Source organism: Phaethon aethereus (assembly GCF_964289735.1).
Source record: "Phaethon aethereus genome assembly, chromosome: 3".
Lineage (NCBI taxonomy): Eukaryota > Metazoa > Chordata > Aves > Phaethontiformes > Phaethontidae > Phaethon > Phaethon aethereus.
In genome coordinates this window covers 39268757-39286001 of record NC_138576.1, presented here as the reverse complement: position 1 = coordinate 39286001, position 17245 = coordinate 39268757, and the positions used below count along the sequence as shown (strand labels likewise).

Genomic DNA, 17245 nt, shown 5'->3' with positions numbered 1-17245 from the left:
ATTTGGTCATATTTCTGTTGGTGTAACTTTAGTTTCATAGATAGCCACTGGTTAATATCAAACCAGTATTGTTTTCTATCTTTTTTTTTTTCTTGTTCAGGTTCCAAGACTCGTGGAAGGCTTAGCTGGCCATCAGTGCTCCCAGATAGCTGCAGCTAAGGATCATACTGTTGTTTTAACAGAAGATGGATATGTTTACACATTTGGTTTAAATACTTTCCATCAGTTGGGTATTCTTCCTCCTCCTACTAACTGCAATGTTCCTAGACAGGTAAAAATAACATTAGTCAAAGCTTAGTTGTTTGCATTTTTTTAGCAGAAAGTAAAATGTGAAAATTGTGGAAATAACATTTAAACTTTCTCAGGACAATAAAGTTGAATGTGAGTTCAGATAAAATCTTGATTCTATGTTATCATACATCTCAATTTTAAATACTTAACTGTGTCCTGATAAACGTCTTAGTTTTTAACCTGAACTGTACTAAAGTTTGTAGTGCTAAGTAGGATACACGGTACAATTGCCAAAACTTGTTCTGTAGCTGAAATGATGATAGGTATGTATTACTTGAGATTCATGCTCTTTACTCCTTTTGAATCACTGGATGGTGGATCTCAGGGTTTGATGGTCGTGTCCTTTGCTGGAAGCACTGTTGATTCTGGAGTCATAATGCTTTGGGAAGAATAGCGCAGGGAAGAGAGGGTATGGGCATCAGCAACTTGACTATGTTTCTTTACTCAATCTCTAACTTTTTCTAATTTTTTTTTTTTTTAAGTAAATAAGAGTTATATTACCTTTTATTGAAAGGAAGCTTCATCTAGAGTAGAACAACGTTGTGCTACCAGTGTTAAAAAAGTAGGAAAGAACAATTGGCCGAAGTGCAATAGGATAGTGTTCTGGGGTACAATGGGATGCTCTTCAAGAGCATAATGAGAGCTATGTATTTGCTTTGATCTTGATCTGGAAAATCAAGTTAAATTTGAAGTGTGGAATTAGTAATATAGTGTTCTGCAGTGTATTTAGGGCATTAGGACTTACAAGCTGAAACTTCTTAGCTGACACTTTTGCGGCACCTGAATCTTCTTTGGCTGTCTTACGCATGTCCTGTGCAGTCGTCTTCAGCATCTTACGTGTGAAGACAGCCTAAGGAGATTTGATTCTAGTTCTGATTAGATAATGCAAAAAGTTTACTTCTCTTTGCCACTTGTGCAATAGTGCCCCACTTGACAAACTTCTGAAATAATCCTGATTTACTAGACTGTATGTGGATTGATACCAATACTTCATTCTTAATGACTTTGAGTTAAATGTTGTCAGAAGTTTGTACATGTGAAATTCACCTGTTGCTGCTTAATATTAAGATGTACTTTGGATTTGTGCTTAGGTTCAGGCAAAAAACCTGAAAGGTAGAATGGTGATTGGAGTGGCTGCAGGCAGATTCCATACAGTGCTATGGACTAAGGAAGCAGTGTATACCATGGGGCTGAATGGCGGCCAACTAGGTAAGGTAGAAGTGTTCTAAAAGTAAAACCCAGCCGTTAAAAAGATGTTAACTTATACTAAAGCTGTCATCTGCTTCTTACAACAGAAGCCTGGTTAAAGCTTTCTCTTTTCTCTCTTTTTTTTTTTTTTTTTTAAAACCAGTCTGATGACATCATACTTCTTTTGAAGATATTTTTCATTATTGCCAGTCACTTTCACATTTTGAGATGCTGGGAGCTAGTCAGACTTAGCTCTGTTATTTGAATTCTTTATAATTCTTTTGCCTTCCATGTGTGGTCCTGATACTGAAAACTTTCAGGAAACAGAATGTTGCTGTTTGTGTTGTAAATTACCACAAGGCATACTTACCTCCCTCCAGCAGCCTGGCTGGTACTGCCTGTAACAAATTATAAAATAGCATTCAGCTCTCCTGCCCATGTCCTTCTTTGACCACACGCTGTAAACATGCTACTGATAACTTTTTCCGTACTAACTTTTTAAGCTGAAATGCTTGCCCATCTCTAGAATTTTTTTCAACAATGCCGTTACCAGAATCTTCACTTAACTTAGTATTATTCTGAAGTCAAGAAAGAGCCTAATAAAAATATACTACCAACTACTGAACTTCTTGGTTTGTTGTATGAATGGGATATTTTAATTGCTTTTGTCTTTTTTTAATAAACAGGTATTGCAATATTGGTTTGGATTTGCATTTCTGCAGTTCTGTATCTGTATGCAAACAAAACTGTTAGCTAGCTCTAGTACTTACAGTTAATCTGCTTCAGTTCTGGCATCAGGTTCAGACACTTTTTTGTGTTCCTATTTAAGATTGAAAAGGTATGTGGAAAAAAAACTTGTCTTTGTCAGAGAAGTATCTTACTCATGAGTATTTTTTGTTTGTTTTGTGTTTTTTTTTTTATATGCACCATCATATAAGTTTCTTTGTGGTTGCTTGTGTTGAGATTATTTTGGTATGCATATGGCGCAGTGCAGTACCATATGGAGACAGTAATTGGATTGTAAGTAGTTTAGTTACGTCAGCTGGGCACTGTGATAGACCTATGGTAATAAACCTTGCCTCTTTCAAATGTTTGGGCATAGCACTACACTGTCCTATGTCAGGGTTGCTTCCAGCTTTATAGGTAGCTCTGCTGCTTGTTCCTGGGTATTTGTACCCTGATCCACTCTGTGGTACCAGACATAAGTGCACACAGAGCAGGGTTATGTTATGTATGAGATTCTTTGTGTTAGGTTTCTTAATGCAGGAGAGCAGTAATGGCCTGATTTTTTTTTTTTTTTCTTTTTTTAGTATGTTTTCAGAGACATTATGTTACAGCTCCAGCCGTGTCTGTTGTTTCACGTAACTGCCTGCTTTTATGCTTAGGTGCACGTATAGTAATTTGTATGACAAGCTTTTTTGGTATCTTCTAATGGCTGAAATAATCTATAGTTTATGCCAGTGTGATAGTATTTCTGGGGTCTTGAGCTGTAATATGAGTCAAATAATTGTTCTTTCTTTGGAATCAAAGGCAGTACCACTGCGGAGTCTAACCACATTAAATAGCTTTCCCTGTAGAATATGCCTTACTTATTTTTTTGTGTATCAAAGCTTGAATGTTTTCTGGTGTTTGTGGTGGGTCTCTTATCTGTCTGATTGTTTTGAAGATGAATTATGTAACTACCTAAAAAATCTTTCAGAATTTAAAGGTTCTTCAAATTAGTGTAGAAAAGTGTCCTTTAAATGCACAATGTATGGAATGGCAAACTATGTTTTTGGCTTGTGTTGTATTTTCTAGGTTATCTGCTGGATCCCAATGGAGAAAAATGTGTAACTGCACCCCGCCAAGTTTCGGCTCTACACCATAAAGATATCTCTGTGTCCTTGGTCTCTGCAAGCGATGGTGCTACAGTATGCGTTACTGAAAGAGGAGATATTTATTTACTTGCAGACTATCAGTGCAAAAAGATGGCTTCAAAGTATGTGTTACTTTCCTAATTTGTCATGAAGAGCAATAGGTGAAGATGTAGTCTTATACTTGCAAGCTGTTTTAAAGACTTTTGTGCATAAGGTAGAGAGAGATAATACCGTGCTCCCCTGAGTTTTCTTCAACTGCAGTTCTTTCATATGAACTGTGGCTATCTTTTTTGTTTCTTTCTTTGTTTTTGTTGTTAGATGAGGCTAAGGTGCCACTCACCGTTTACCAAAGATATTTTGGAAAAACAGAGTAAGAGTAAATAGTTTGTGCCATAGATTTTAAAAATATTGAAGCTGGTATTTTTTGTTCATCTGCTAGCCTGAATTTGTATAAATGCATCTTGGTAGAAGCGTTGAAGATCTGCTATTCTATTTAGTTATGTTGTTATGATTTTGAATCAGTAATTTGGGGTCTGAATTTCGTAATTAATGTGTGGATATAGTATGTTATAAAGGGTAATTTAGATGTCAGGGTGGTGGACCTTTTGACATCATCTGGTCCATATGCTAAAACCTGGGTGTAAAATCTGTTGAAGAAACTGGATCCATGACTCATAAATTTATGAAATTATTTGATCCCATTCTCTCTTAGTTGGTTTGCAGTAACAGATTACAAGAGGTAATTAGCATTTTTGCCCACCTAACTTCCAGTTAGCTTTTCAGCTTCCCTTCAAATTCTAGCAGTATTTATTGACATGTGTAGCCTAATGATTATTTTATACTTCATTTTCTACATGGTAGTAAGTGAAGGTGCTGGCATTTGGACTAACTTATTAGTATCACGCTCTTATATTAAGAAACTGAAAAGAGATAACTTCTGTGGTTTTGATCAGGTAAAAAACAAAACCCACCAAAAACGTGAGAAACAGCTTATTGGGATAAGATAGGCCTTTTAATACAAATTAAGTTTATACCACTATAATTTTTGTAATGCTTAACATCAAAGTTAAATCATATACTGGTTTTCACTTATGGAATTTTGTGAAGAACCTGTGAATATGATGTGACTTATTTAAAAGCAAAACAAAAATTACAATCTACTAATAGTATTTTATTAGCAATTGTGTTAGTAATACCAGTGGGGAGAAACTAAAATTAAGTAATTTTTCAGTGTCACTACCTCAACTATATTTTTTACTTCTTCTCTAAATGAAACAATATACAATGAAGAAATACTAATGTAACCTTTTGTGTTCTTTCAGACAGCTGAACCTTAAAAAAGTTCTTGTTAATGGGGGATATTTGGAATACAAGATAGATACCCAGCATCTTAAAGAAAATGGGGGTCAGAAGATTTGCATTCTAGCGCTGGATGAAGCTGGAAGAGTAAGTTGTGTCCCTGGAAATCATGATTATATAGCAAGCTGCATACTGATTGACCAAACTTTAAACATAAGATGTTGACAGGACAAAATCATGCATAGAAAATACCTGATTTGTAGAGCTGCTAGTGACTTGTTTTTTTAAAGGGCTATGGGAAGACTACCAAAGTAATGTACGGTAGTTTATTTTTAAATCTAAGAACATCTAATGGCTTTTCAGTGAAGGTGTAAACTTCTTTACTTTTACATACACAAGTGGTTATATAGTGTACATGGTATTGTGGGGGGGGTTGTGTCCCGTCCCCTCCTCCCTGTATCTCACTCCACCTACCCAGTCGCCTTTACGCCCTCCAGAAATAGTCTTAGAAGTAGTCTCTGGACTTGAAGTTTTACAGCCTTTGCTGAAAAGCAGCTGTTGTGTAGATGAGATGTCCCTTTTATTGTTGAAAAGCTGCAGCCCAATCTGGTGAATGTCTTAGCATTTATAGTTAAGTGTAGACACTGTGTTGACTTAGAACTGGAATGCTATGGCAGATTTATTGTTTATTTTCCTCATTCTTTCATGAGTAACAGTTTATAGGACCCTTCAAAACGCCAGCTTTTTCTATATCTGCTCACTGGGCGATCTAAACCTTCACTGCCATCTACTGGTGCTTACAAAACCTTTTTTTTTTAACTGAAATGCTGCCACCTTAAAGAATTTTAAAAGCAGCTTGTGTATCAAAATAGGGAACAGTGTGGATATTTCCTTTTCTTTTCTTGCATTTGACTAAATTATGTTTTGGGATGATCTTATCTGTTTATTAGGTCATTAGTTGTCTCGTTATAAATTTCCAGTTCAGTATTTGTTCATGTAAGGTTTAGCCTCAAGCCTGTGTAGTATTGGTAGGGCCCCTTCAACATCTTTGGGACGGCTGCTTTAGCAGTAAGAAACTACTTTGTCTTCCTGCTTCCGTGGAACTATGTCAACCTCCATTGCATATCTTTCCATGATGAATACTGGGATCTTTAGTGCTTTTAGGCATTATGAATTCTTGAGTAAGGAGAGAGATGGGATCTTAGTACTTCTGTTTCCTGAATCAGCACTTCCTGGTCTGTCTCTTTAAGAGAGTACTGTTTAGCCTAGAAAAGAGAAGGCTCGAGCGGGATCTTATCAATGTATGTACATACTTGAAGGGAAGACAGAAAGAAGATGGAGCCAGGCTCTTTTCAGTGGTGCCCGGTGACAGAACCAGAGGCAATGGGGACAAACTGAAATGAAGGAGGCTCTGTCTGAATATCAGAAAGCACTTTTTCACAGTGAGGGTGGTTAAGCACTGGCACAGGTTGCCCATGGAGGTTGTGGAGTCTCCATTTTTGGAGATATTCAAAAGCTGTCCGGACATGGTCCTGGGCAACTGGCTCTGGGTTGCCCTGCTTGAGCAGGGGGTTGGACTAGAAAACCTCCAGAGGTCCCTTCTGTCCTCAACCATTCTGTGATTCTTTAGGGCTCAAGAAAAGGGAAAGGAAATAGATTATTCAAATTATTTTGTCCCTGCTGTTCCATAGGTGTTAACAGACCCGTGCAGGTCCTTTAATGCGAAAAGTCAAAAGCCCGACTTGAGCACCACTAATGCCACATGCGAGCTTAACCTTGCATGGGGTTGTTGCTTCATGCTTGCTTCTTTCAGACATCTACAGTATACCTTGCTGGAGTCTTGCTGTGCATACAGTTCCTCACATTTCTGTTGACTGTTTAGAAGTTTGTGTTTGATCATGATCTCCATTCCAAAACCTTGACTGAGAAACTCAAGATTTTTGTCAAACAATTAACAGGAAATGGTTTAAATTTTTGGTTGATAGCTTTGAATTTTGCCTGACTGATAAGCAAATCAGTTGGACAAATCTGTAAATTAAGAAATAGATTAAATTTATTTCTTGACTTGATGACACCTTTTGCTGTCCTTGTTGAAACGTCTGTAAAAGCTGTTCTATAGATGACTGCTGTGAAGATGTTTGAATTTTCAGAGCGCTTTTCAAATGCCCTTCATGAGCAAATGGATCTTGATATCATAATAGACTTTTCCCTGTTTTGCTTGTGGGTTTTTTGTAACAGAAGCTCGTAACACTTTAGGATATAATTTTGAAGAATGTCTTTTTCATTTTATATGCAACTTTGAGATGGCATGTTCTTGTGTTTAAAACTGTGGTGTGTAACATGTAACTGCTTTTACACTGCTTTTACATGATATGAGGATTTCCCCTTTCTTCTCTGAAAAAATTGTATTATAGGTGTTTTGCTGGAAGCCATCTAACAACTCCATGAAGCAGTGTCGTTGGGTGTATGGCCGGCAAGTCTTCATGTCTGATGTCGCTTTAAATAGGCACGAAATAATGTTTGTCACACAAGATGGTGAAGCCTTTACAGGGAAGTGGCTGGAAGAAGGGAAAAAAATCTCAGAAAAGAAAGGTTAGCTGTGATTTCTTAATGGTTTTTATATACTTTGAATCAATATAAAAGCTTAATCAAATCTTTACAGTCTCTAACAGTATTATATGGTGAGTTCATTCTTTTCTCTGTGGCTGACAGTTGGTACCATTGACCACGACTGTTCTGTTTCTTCACTAATACTAAGATTTACTTACTTTGCAGCCTTTAGTTAACCTTAAGGTGGAGATTTCCAGGAAGAAGAGTACTTCTGAAGAGTAATAGTAGCAAAGGGTCCTGTGTAATGATCTTGTCACGTATTAGGTGACCAGTCCTAAGAGACTGGCATTGAACAAAAGAAGGAGCATGTACTTGCTTGCACTGCTAAGTCTGTGAAACCTTAGCATGTTTCCCAGACCCTTATCTGGGCATAATACAGGGTCCAGAGCAATTTCTGCCTTATTAACTTGGCTCATATTGCTGAGAGTAGGTCTTGATGGATTGTTTTTGTGCGAGGAAGATACCTGCCTACTATAGGACAAGTTTTTAGTTGAAACTGTCAGCCCTGTTCGTGTAGGAGTCTTAAAAACTCTATGGATAGAAATGGGTTTACTTCCAACCTGGGATGTATTTGAACTTTATAGCTTCATGTTGCAGTTCTACTTCCTTTGATAATGAGATTCCATCTTTTGTTTTATCAGTCTGTTTTTTCATTCTTTCACAGCAAAAACCTTTCCTCTGTTGCTCAATCCAGAGTTGCATACTAGTTTTACTCTGTTGCTACCTTCTTGTATTCTACACATCATGTAGTAGTTCCCTCATTACAGAGGTACCAAATGCATCTCCTTTCCGCTTTGCTTGTCCTGTAGGCACTCTCTTCTTTGTGCTTACTGCTGTTCTTTTTGTAGTTTTAGCATCTTCAAGGAAACTTCAGAATTCAGACCTGTTGACTTGTTGAATGTCTATCACAGAGTCACTAAGGTTGGAAAGGACCTTCAAGATCATCAAGTCCAACCAAGTTGATGTTCATCAGTGATTTATAATGAAGGAGAGCGTCTGTTTTTCTGAAAGGTTTTAATGAATGTACCGAATGGTGTGCATGTATTTGGTTATCTAATTCTTGAAAATAATCCAGTATTCAGAGACTATAACATTTTTTCAATAGTATTTTGTTAGTTTGGGTATAATTTAAACATGTAATATGAAGTCTGAAGGCAATTGTGTTATATCTGCTGTAGTTGATATGAGAGGAGAAGAAAACAATCTTGCACTGCTGTACACAGATGGACAGCTTGTTTCATTCCGCAAGAGGTTGCATTGAATGTTAGATGGAGTGTTTTCCCTTATGTGAAGGATTGGCAAAATACTTCCAAAAGAAGCTCTGGACAAAAAATCACCTATATGTAATGTAAAGTCTTGTTCTTAAAACGTCTTCTTCCTGCATTTCAGTTAAGCAAGATGAAATTTAGTCTTACTCAGGGACTTACAGCGATGGACTTACAGAAGTCATAAATCTTGCCTTTTTGTTACATAAGTTGCATTTCAATTAGCCAGAACTTTCTGTGGGGTTTTTTCCAATCTTTTTCTCTTTTTAGCAGAAGTTGTATCGAGCCTTCAGAATTCTTCATGTGATGTGTCTTATGAACATGATACAAACAGTGTGTATGAAAGAATTCGACTTCAGAAGCTTACTTTTGTCCACCGAGCTGTTAGTATTGCCACCGATCCTAATGGTTGCAATTTTGCTGTTTTGCAGTCAGACCCTAAAACAAGGTATAGTTAAAATATCAACAACTGTAATTTTTCTCTTTTTTGTGTGTGTGTGATTGCAATTAAATCATTCTTGTTTTCAAAACCATTTTTTGTCTCATACAGAAGTCACAGTAAATGCGGTTATCCATATTGCTGGAGAATAGCACTAGTTAGTAAACAACTATGTTGAAGTTAACCGAAGACCTCAGCATATTTATTTTTGTAATTAGTGTAGATAGTGTTGTTGTTTTATCTAAAATGCTTAAGGCAAGCGTTTGCGATGTATTTCTTAACACACTCTGAGCTCCAAATACTGTAGAAATTCATGCCTTCAGTAATCACCAATCAAGCTTTTAAATAAAAGTGAAAAGTGGGTCTTCATTTTTTTGGAAAAAATGTTTAAGATGAAGTTAATAAATAAAATACTGAACCATGCTCCTTGCACTCATAGTAATTTCCAATATATCTGATAAATAAGTAAATACTAGGTTTTTTTTCTTATTGCTTTGGATTCTTTGAAGTACAGCAAACATTTCTGTGTTTTCTTGTTGGACCAATGAGATGAAGATAAGATAGTTCTGATAATATGTATTTACTGGCTACATTATAAAGGCAAAATACTATATTTGATATTCTGAAGCTAGACAGATTTTACATATGTGGTTTAATTGCCTATATGCCATATCATTAGTATTTTGTAAAGAACAGGACAAGAAATGTTGAGTAATCCAGCAATGTATGAAAAAACCCAAACAAACCAGATGGAAACAACCCCACGCTCTTCATTAAACATTCTATATAAAATTTAATGGAGCTTGTAAATACTTTTTTTTTTTTTTTAAACGGATTTAATTTTGTTCTAGTCTCTATGAAATTCCAAGTGTGTCATTATCAAGTTTTGGAGAGGATTTTGGCAAACTGTTAGATGAAACAGATGAAATGGACAGCATCCATGATGTGACTTTTCAGATTGGCACAAGAACTTACCCCGTGCACAAATACATCTTGGCTGTACGCTCTGACTTCTTCAAGAAGCTGTTTGTTTCCAGTGACAACCAGCTAGACACTCCAGACATCTACCGTAAAGATGAAGATGCTGTTGGATGTGATCTTTATGTAATAGAGAAAGTTCATCCAGATCTGTTTACATACCTTCTGCAGTTCATATACACTGATACTTGTGATCTTCTGACTCATGGTTATAAACCAAAAATCCTGCATAAAGGAAGATCGGAAGAATATCAAGATACTTTAATTTCTAACCTGAGCAAAATGAGTTTTGATGAAAATGTTAATGGAAAGTCTGCATTTGAGATTTACAGAAATAATCAAGTGCAAGTTATAAATGAAAAACAGAAGAACAAATCTAAAAAAGCCAAAGTTGTTGGTGAAGAAGCTAACCTCATAAAAATGTTGCAAAGTGCTGCAAAGAAGTTTGGACTCAGCAATTTAAGTGGAAGGTAGGTGAAAAGAAATGCATTTATGTTCTGGCAAGCTTTTCATGGAGTGTTTTTATGTAAGGTGATCTAACTTTGGTTGTTATTGAAGTAGAAGGCTAATTGGGGTTGATAAGTTTGTCTTTTTTTGCTTGTGTTATTGTTTGTAACTATAAAAGTTTACAGCACACACCGTGTCATCTCTTTAAAGCAACATCAGTTTGTTCTTATGCTCTTTGCTGAGAGAAAACATGTATGGCCTTTTTGAATAATGTCAGAAACAGACTTTCGTGGAATGATTATGTACTTAAAGCATCATTTTTCAACAGGCTTCTATATGAATGGAAATTTGCTGTTGGCCCTTACTGTGTCCTAGAACCTCTTGGACATTTGTATTTAAAACATTTTTGTCCAGTGTATCTTTTAAGGCATGAGCTCTTTCATACTTCACATCTGACGCAAATCATCCGACTTTGCAGAATGACTGTCATAAAACAGCAATACTTGTTTTGTTAGAGACAACTGATCTAATTGAGTTTTGGATTGATGAATTTCTGTGCTGTGGTCCATAGTCTACTAGTTTTTCCATAGGTAATGAACATATTTAGTGTAAAACACCACAAAGCAAAGTTAAATTCGTGTTTAACATGCATTTTTAATGTTACGTGATGAAAGTAGTAGAATTGAGACCAAATGTCCCTGTAGAACTGTATTATTCAAGGTTTTCTTGTTTTTGTTTTTTTGTTTTTGTTTTTTTTTTTGGTTGTTTTGTTTTGGTTTTTTTTTGGTTTTTTCCATTTATCTTTTCCTTTCAAAGGAGGGAAAGAGCTTTTTCAGGGCAGTTTTCTTCACTGTGATTTTTGTAAACGTTAAAAATTAATCAACAAAGATGTGAAGCTGCTGCTAAAACTGAGTTCCCAAGTAAAATTTCCATCTTTAAGCACTTTCCCTTTGAAAGTCTATTACTTTGTAATCCACCAGCAGCACTCCTGTGTCTTTACCATCCCATTCGCAAACCTCCTTGATGTATTAGGGTGCGAAGAAGCCTGTGGTGAAACATTCATCTCTTTCAAACCACTGTCTTTGCTCAGATAACTGACTGGTAATGGTATATATAACTCCTAGATTTTTGACCTTGTGCTGTTGGACACGAGTATAGCAGTATGGCTTTCATCTAAGATAATAAATAAGATAGCTAAGATGTGGGAATAATGTCAGTTACATTTTACATCTGCAGTGAAGACTTTCAAGTAACGACTGGCCCTTAGAAACTTAGAAGTTTTCTGTGATGGATGATTTTGATCCTTTTTACAATATGAGCCCAATGAAGTGCTGTTACTTTGTGAAACTGTTCTTCTTAATGGCTTGAACTGTATACTAACTATATTACTTACTGTTAATGTTAATGGTTTGCAGGTTGGATGGAGTCAGGTTAGAAAATGGAAAAATTAATGTTGTCAACAAGAAGAATGGGAACAAACCAAAGTTAAATCAGAAGAAATGGTAAACTTTCAAAATCAAACTTCCCCTACCCGCACCATCTTCCTCTTACGTCATCTCTTTATCTGTTAAGTTTAGGCTAAGGTTGATCAGCTGTATTTTAATTTCTGGTGCATACTTGTCTCTTTCACAGTGACTCATGTTTGATAGTTCTCTGTAGATGCTTATAGACTGATCTAGGAATTGGGAATCTGGGATAGATTACGTATGGTATATTTTTGCTTGCTTTTTGTGTACATTAATGTGTTCTGTGGATTAAATGTGTCATAGAATACTAATGCCAGAAGAAATGTAATCCAGTCAAAAGCAGTTTGACTTTTGCAAATATGCTTGCTATGACAATAAGACTACATGGATTGGAAATAAGCAAATGTATAATATTTTTGTTATTAAGAAAATCTCTGGAATATATTTCAATATAAAAATTCCCTATGGTTTTATCAGTGATGTTTGTTTTTTAATTCCATTGGTGTGATTGGGCTATTTATACTCAAAGGCTTGAACAGTCTACTTGTGTAGTAAAAGCTACATTGCATAAAAGTAACTTTTTCATAGAATTTGGATTACTCCACTCTTAAAATGCATTGTCAAAGCTTATAGTAGCTACTAGCGTAAAAGAATAACTAACTTAATATAGACCACTTAAGATTGACTAAATTTAGCCATAATTAATTTGGTCATAGCAGTTTTGGCTGTGTAATAGCAGGTAATTGACCATGTTTTGAAGGAAATACTTCAGATGGAATTTTGAGAGCTCAACTTTGAACAAAAAATTTCTTGAAACTGTCGTGCCAGTACTTTTAGGTTCATTTTATATTATTAAAATTCAGGTGTGTTTTATTTTAAAGGATAAATCCTAACTTGCTAAAGTAAGCATTTATTTGTAGAGTTTAAAACTTGTAGCTCTTCTGAATAGTCACAGTTCTGATCCTGTTACATATCTTCTAGTTCGTACCTCTGCGATGTGACCCTGAAATCTTTAGATGGAAAGGAATTCCCGTGTCATAAGTGTGTACTTTGTGCAAGACTTGGTATGTGTGTGTATTTATATATATATCTATATAAAAAAATATAAGTCATATTGTCTTTTTTAACTGAAATTTTATTGCATCTTGAACTGAAATGCCTTTCTTTACAGATTATTTTCACAGCATGTTAAGCAGCTCTTGGATTGAGGTAAGCTTGCCAATAAGTATGTGTGGGTAGAATGTTTTGTTGCATCAAATAAGTGACAGCTTTTCAGTTTTTCCTAGAATAACATACCCTAAATACTGGGGAAAAGGAAAGGCTGAATTCTTGGATCCTATTTGCAAGGAAAAAAAAAAAAATCATATTTTTGGTTACTCTATATTTGTACTATTGAGATTGTATATTAAATGAGAATAATAAATGTAGTAATGCGTATCAAAGGAAATTAAAGTATTACTTTTGTTTTAGAGGTTTATTTTGAGCTAGTTCATGGATTTATAAAAGCTGCTGGACTGTTCTTACGGAATACTGCTTTGGATGAATTTTCATTTTCTTTCTGTAAAAGATCTTACAATTTAGATAGTATGCAGTATGGAATAGCTTTTCACATATGTAGTGAGTGAAAGATACAGCAGAATTGAGAGTCAATGTGTGAGATCTTTAGCTGACTTTTACTGTGAATGAAATAGAGGATGTCGAGGACTATTCCACTTAGTCACCAGCTGCTGCGTCAAAAGGTGTAGATCTTTTATTTGTCTTGGTTCCTATCTGATATCTGTGTGTCGATGCCCTGGATGTTCCTGGACATCGTAATTTCACTAAATGTCTCTGTTTAAGTATCTGAATACTGTTGATAATGCTTGTTGAAAGAGAGGAAAGGAGAAGCATTTTTCAGAGACTGAAAGCTGAAGCAGCGTGCGAGAGTTTTCTCAACTTTAATAGTTACGTGGCAATATGTAAATTTAAGAACCTGGCAAAGTGCTGGCAGTTCTCTTCTGCTGTATAACAAAAAATTTACCTGTCCTCTAAGTTACTGTGCTGAGGAAACATATCCAAAACACTGTGAGACAAGTAATTGATTTATTAATTTTTTTCAAGTGTTGAATGTCCGTTTGTATCATTGATTTCTGTATCAGTTGTATGTAGTTCATAAATTATCTATTATTTCATAAGTAAATCTAAAGTATACTAATTTTGTAAGTAAATATTTTGTGAATCAAGTGCTCTAGATGGTGTATAAAAATCTTAATGTCTGTAAGAGGTTTTTAAACTTCAGATGGGAAATATGTCAATACCAGTAATGTGTTCTGAAGCAAAAGAAATCTTTTAGTACAAAGCTTTGCTGTAGTACCACCTGAAATAAACCAGTTTTTAAGCAGGGATGTTTCATAAACTTGAATGGTGACAATTACATGGTTTAATGGCTGATGTTTACTCATACAAAAGCTTTGCCTTAAGGGTTAAGATAGTTCTTCAAATGGAGGGTTTGCTGAGGACCTTATTTTCCGAGGGATTAACAGTTATGGCTACTTTCATTTTATTCTTGCATGGGAATTTGAGATTTCACTAGAACTTTTACCTTGAAAGGAAAGCAGTTCAGTACTTGCATGGGAGATTCCTGTAGTTCTACTTCCAAACAATTGTGGGTGAAGTAATATAATCAAGGAAGATTGTTAGAGAAGATGCTCAAACTGAGCTATTTCATGGATATTTATTGAGAAGTTTGGGCAGATTTTAATTGCTCTGCTACAATCAATTCTTAATTGAAGAACTTGAACAGATTCTTTGCAAATGCTTAAATAATTTTTGTTTTAACTTTGAAAATGTGACCCTCAGTCTGAGTAATTTGATAAATGTAATTGCTGTCTTAATTGTGTGTTTTGTTCTAAGTAATCATCTTCTTTTACTTCTCTTGTCTATTTTTTTAAATCCTTTTGCCTTTTAGGCTTCCTGTTGTTCAGCTCTGGAAATGCCAATCCATTCTGATATACTACAGATTATTGTAGATTACCTGTATACAGATGAAGCTCTTGCGATAAAAGGTGCCATTAATATATTTTCGATTCACCTGTAGCTCCTGCAATTTTTATATTCTTAAAATAGAAATTCAATACTTAATGTGGTTGCATGAAAGTTTTATGTAGAAAATACAAAGTTTTGTGACTCTTGCTTTAGATTTTGAGGTGAATGCTGTACCCCAGGCCTTTTTGTACCTTTTCTTTAATTTGTCAAACTGCAGTTTTCCTTTTTCAACCTTCTCTTGCTTCAAAATAGTGACTCTTTGTGCTCTTCTAAGCTATTCCTTGTGCTGTGAAAATCCATCAAAATTTGCAAAGCTGTTACATTTGTCCTTTGGTAAAATCTCATTGAAGCTGTATGTGTTAAAGTTGTTTTTGACTTGCCCATAGTGTTTACATGATTCTTTGTTTTCCAGATTCTCAAAATGTGGAATTCATATGTAATGTTCTTGTGGTAGCAGACCAACTTCTTATATCCAGACTTAAAGAAATCTGTGAAGTAGCCATTGCAGAAAAACGTGAGTTCTTCCACTTATAATATAAAGGGTTAGAGAATAAAAAATGCTTTTTTGAGATATTAATGTTCTTGCCTATTTCAGCACAGAATTATTTGCTTATATTCCCTTGCTCTGATTACCTTTTACTGTTCGCTGCATAGCTGTTAATAGTTGCTTCTTCAGTCTGGGTGATGTTCTAGGTTAGCATAGTCTTCTGTTTCCTATGCATCATTGTCTTCATCTCATGCTCTTTAATAAAAGAAAAAAAAAGGTAAAAAAAAAAAAAGTAAAAAGCCAAAAAACATCAAAACCACTACAACAAATACATAAAACTTTTGTAAAACCTTTATTTCATTGAATTAAAACTTCTTGTCTTTAAAACATGATAAAATGAATTCTGTGTTTCTATTTCTGTCCTTGTATTTAGTTCCACTAGTTCTGCTGTTGCTTGTTTGACACAATGCTGTTTCTGTATGGCTCTGAAGATCTGTCTCTTCTAGAAAACACTAAGTGTCGTTGCTTAGCTTCATACAAGAAGTCAGAATACAATTTCTGCTTGGCATTTCTTAGTGACTTCCATTTCTCTCTCTCTCTCCTCCGCCCCCCGCTTCCCCCTTCATCCCCCTCTTCTTTTTTTCTTTCTCCCTGCTGAAGGAACATTTGGAGCTTTAAGAGCTGTTTACGCTCTATACAAAACTTGCTATTTTTAACTTACTTTTTCCCCTGTGTTTTGGACTGCTGAGTTTCAGTATATTGAAACTGATAGGTTTGTAGGTAGGGCCTCTCTGTTTTTATGAAGCAGCCGTTACATTCAAGCTGCTACAAAGCTATGTGCGGCTTGCTGTAGTTTATGGCCACTTGAACATTAGCATTTTTTCTAGGAATGGAGAAGTATATGATATGTTTCAGCAACTAGATCACACTGTGCAGTAAGTCTTAACTGCTGCATGATACTGCAGCATGTTATCCAGTTTAGCTTCTTGTGTTTTTTCTTTGCAGTTACTTTAAAGAATGCTGCTGAGCTGTTGGAGTTCTCAGCAATGTATAATGCTGAACAGTTAAAACTGTCCTGCTTGCAGTTCATAGGACTCAATATGGCAGCTTTGCTTGAAGCGAGGTAAGGAGGAATGCACATATGTTCATGTATTAGCTGTTAAATTCAAACATCCCAAAAAGGCAAAAGAGTTGGAAGAACTAATAGGAGCAGTTAAATATTAAAATGCAAGTGAATGCTGCAAGTTTAACAGGAGGCTCATTCTTGCCAAACAGGAAGAGAGAAACTTGTAAATACCTGTACCTAGTGTACCAGTTCTATAATAAAAAACCCTATGTTACAATCTGGCACGAAGAGCCTGAATTAAGGGGAGAAACCTCTCTTGAATTCAGTGGGCTTTGACATTAGGCCTAATTTTTTTCAGGTTTTTAAAATTGTTTTTGAAGATGCAAAAAACTGCTGTAGCTTTCTGTTGTTTTTTTCTTTTTTTTTTTCTTTTAACATGGTAGTTACTATGCAAATTGAATTTATTTTAAGTAGGTTTATTACAGCTCGTGAATTTTCCAAAGATGATGGGCCTGCCTTCTGGTAGTCTCTTTGTTTTAACTGTCTGCAATGAGGGCTGAACAAATTAATTACCCTTGCTTTCCACAATGATTCAACTAGGGTTCTAAGAAGTTGAAGATGTGCTCTGGCCTTCCTCCTCTTGATGCTTTTGGACATGGCTTCAAGTTGCTTCCAGAGTACATATCCTCTCAGAGCAAGCCTTATCAGCACCGATTGATCTTCCTTTCTAGCAAAGACTTAACACCCCCCTACCCCCCGCCAAACAATGAAACAAACAAACAAACAAAAAATCTCTATTATTGGTCCACTCTGTCCACTCCTACCCTGT

General features: G+C 35.6%; 1 protein-coding gene across 1 annotated transcript in view; it reads left to right on the top strand.

Moving 5' to 3' along the window:
* Positions 1–17245, top strand: part of IBTK (inhibitor of Bruton tyrosine kinase) — a gene marked incomplete at both ends in the record, with an annotated part of 50637 nt that overhangs the window by 7393 nt on the left and 25999 nt on the right. The window contains 13 exons of the mRNA XM_081998090.1: positions 101–271; positions 1383–1500; positions 3277–3457; positions 4658–4781; positions 7049–7226; positions 8783–8957; positions 9800–10396; positions 11789–11875; positions 12821–12903; positions 13011–13048; positions 14787–14883; positions 15276–15377; positions 16356–16473. Of these exons, the coding sequence (XP_081854216.1) occupies positions 101–271; positions 1383–1500; positions 3277–3457; positions 4658–4781; positions 7049–7226; positions 8783–8957; positions 9800–10396; positions 11789–11875; positions 12821–12903; positions 13011–13048; positions 14787–14883; positions 15276–15377; positions 16356–16473 (2069 nt within the window). The remainder of the gene's footprint in view (positions 1–100; positions 272–1382; positions 1501–3276; positions 3458–4657; positions 4782–7048; positions 7227–8782; positions 8958–9799; positions 10397–11788; positions 11876–12820; positions 12904–13010; positions 13049–14786; positions 14884–15275; positions 15378–16355; positions 16474–17245) is intronic.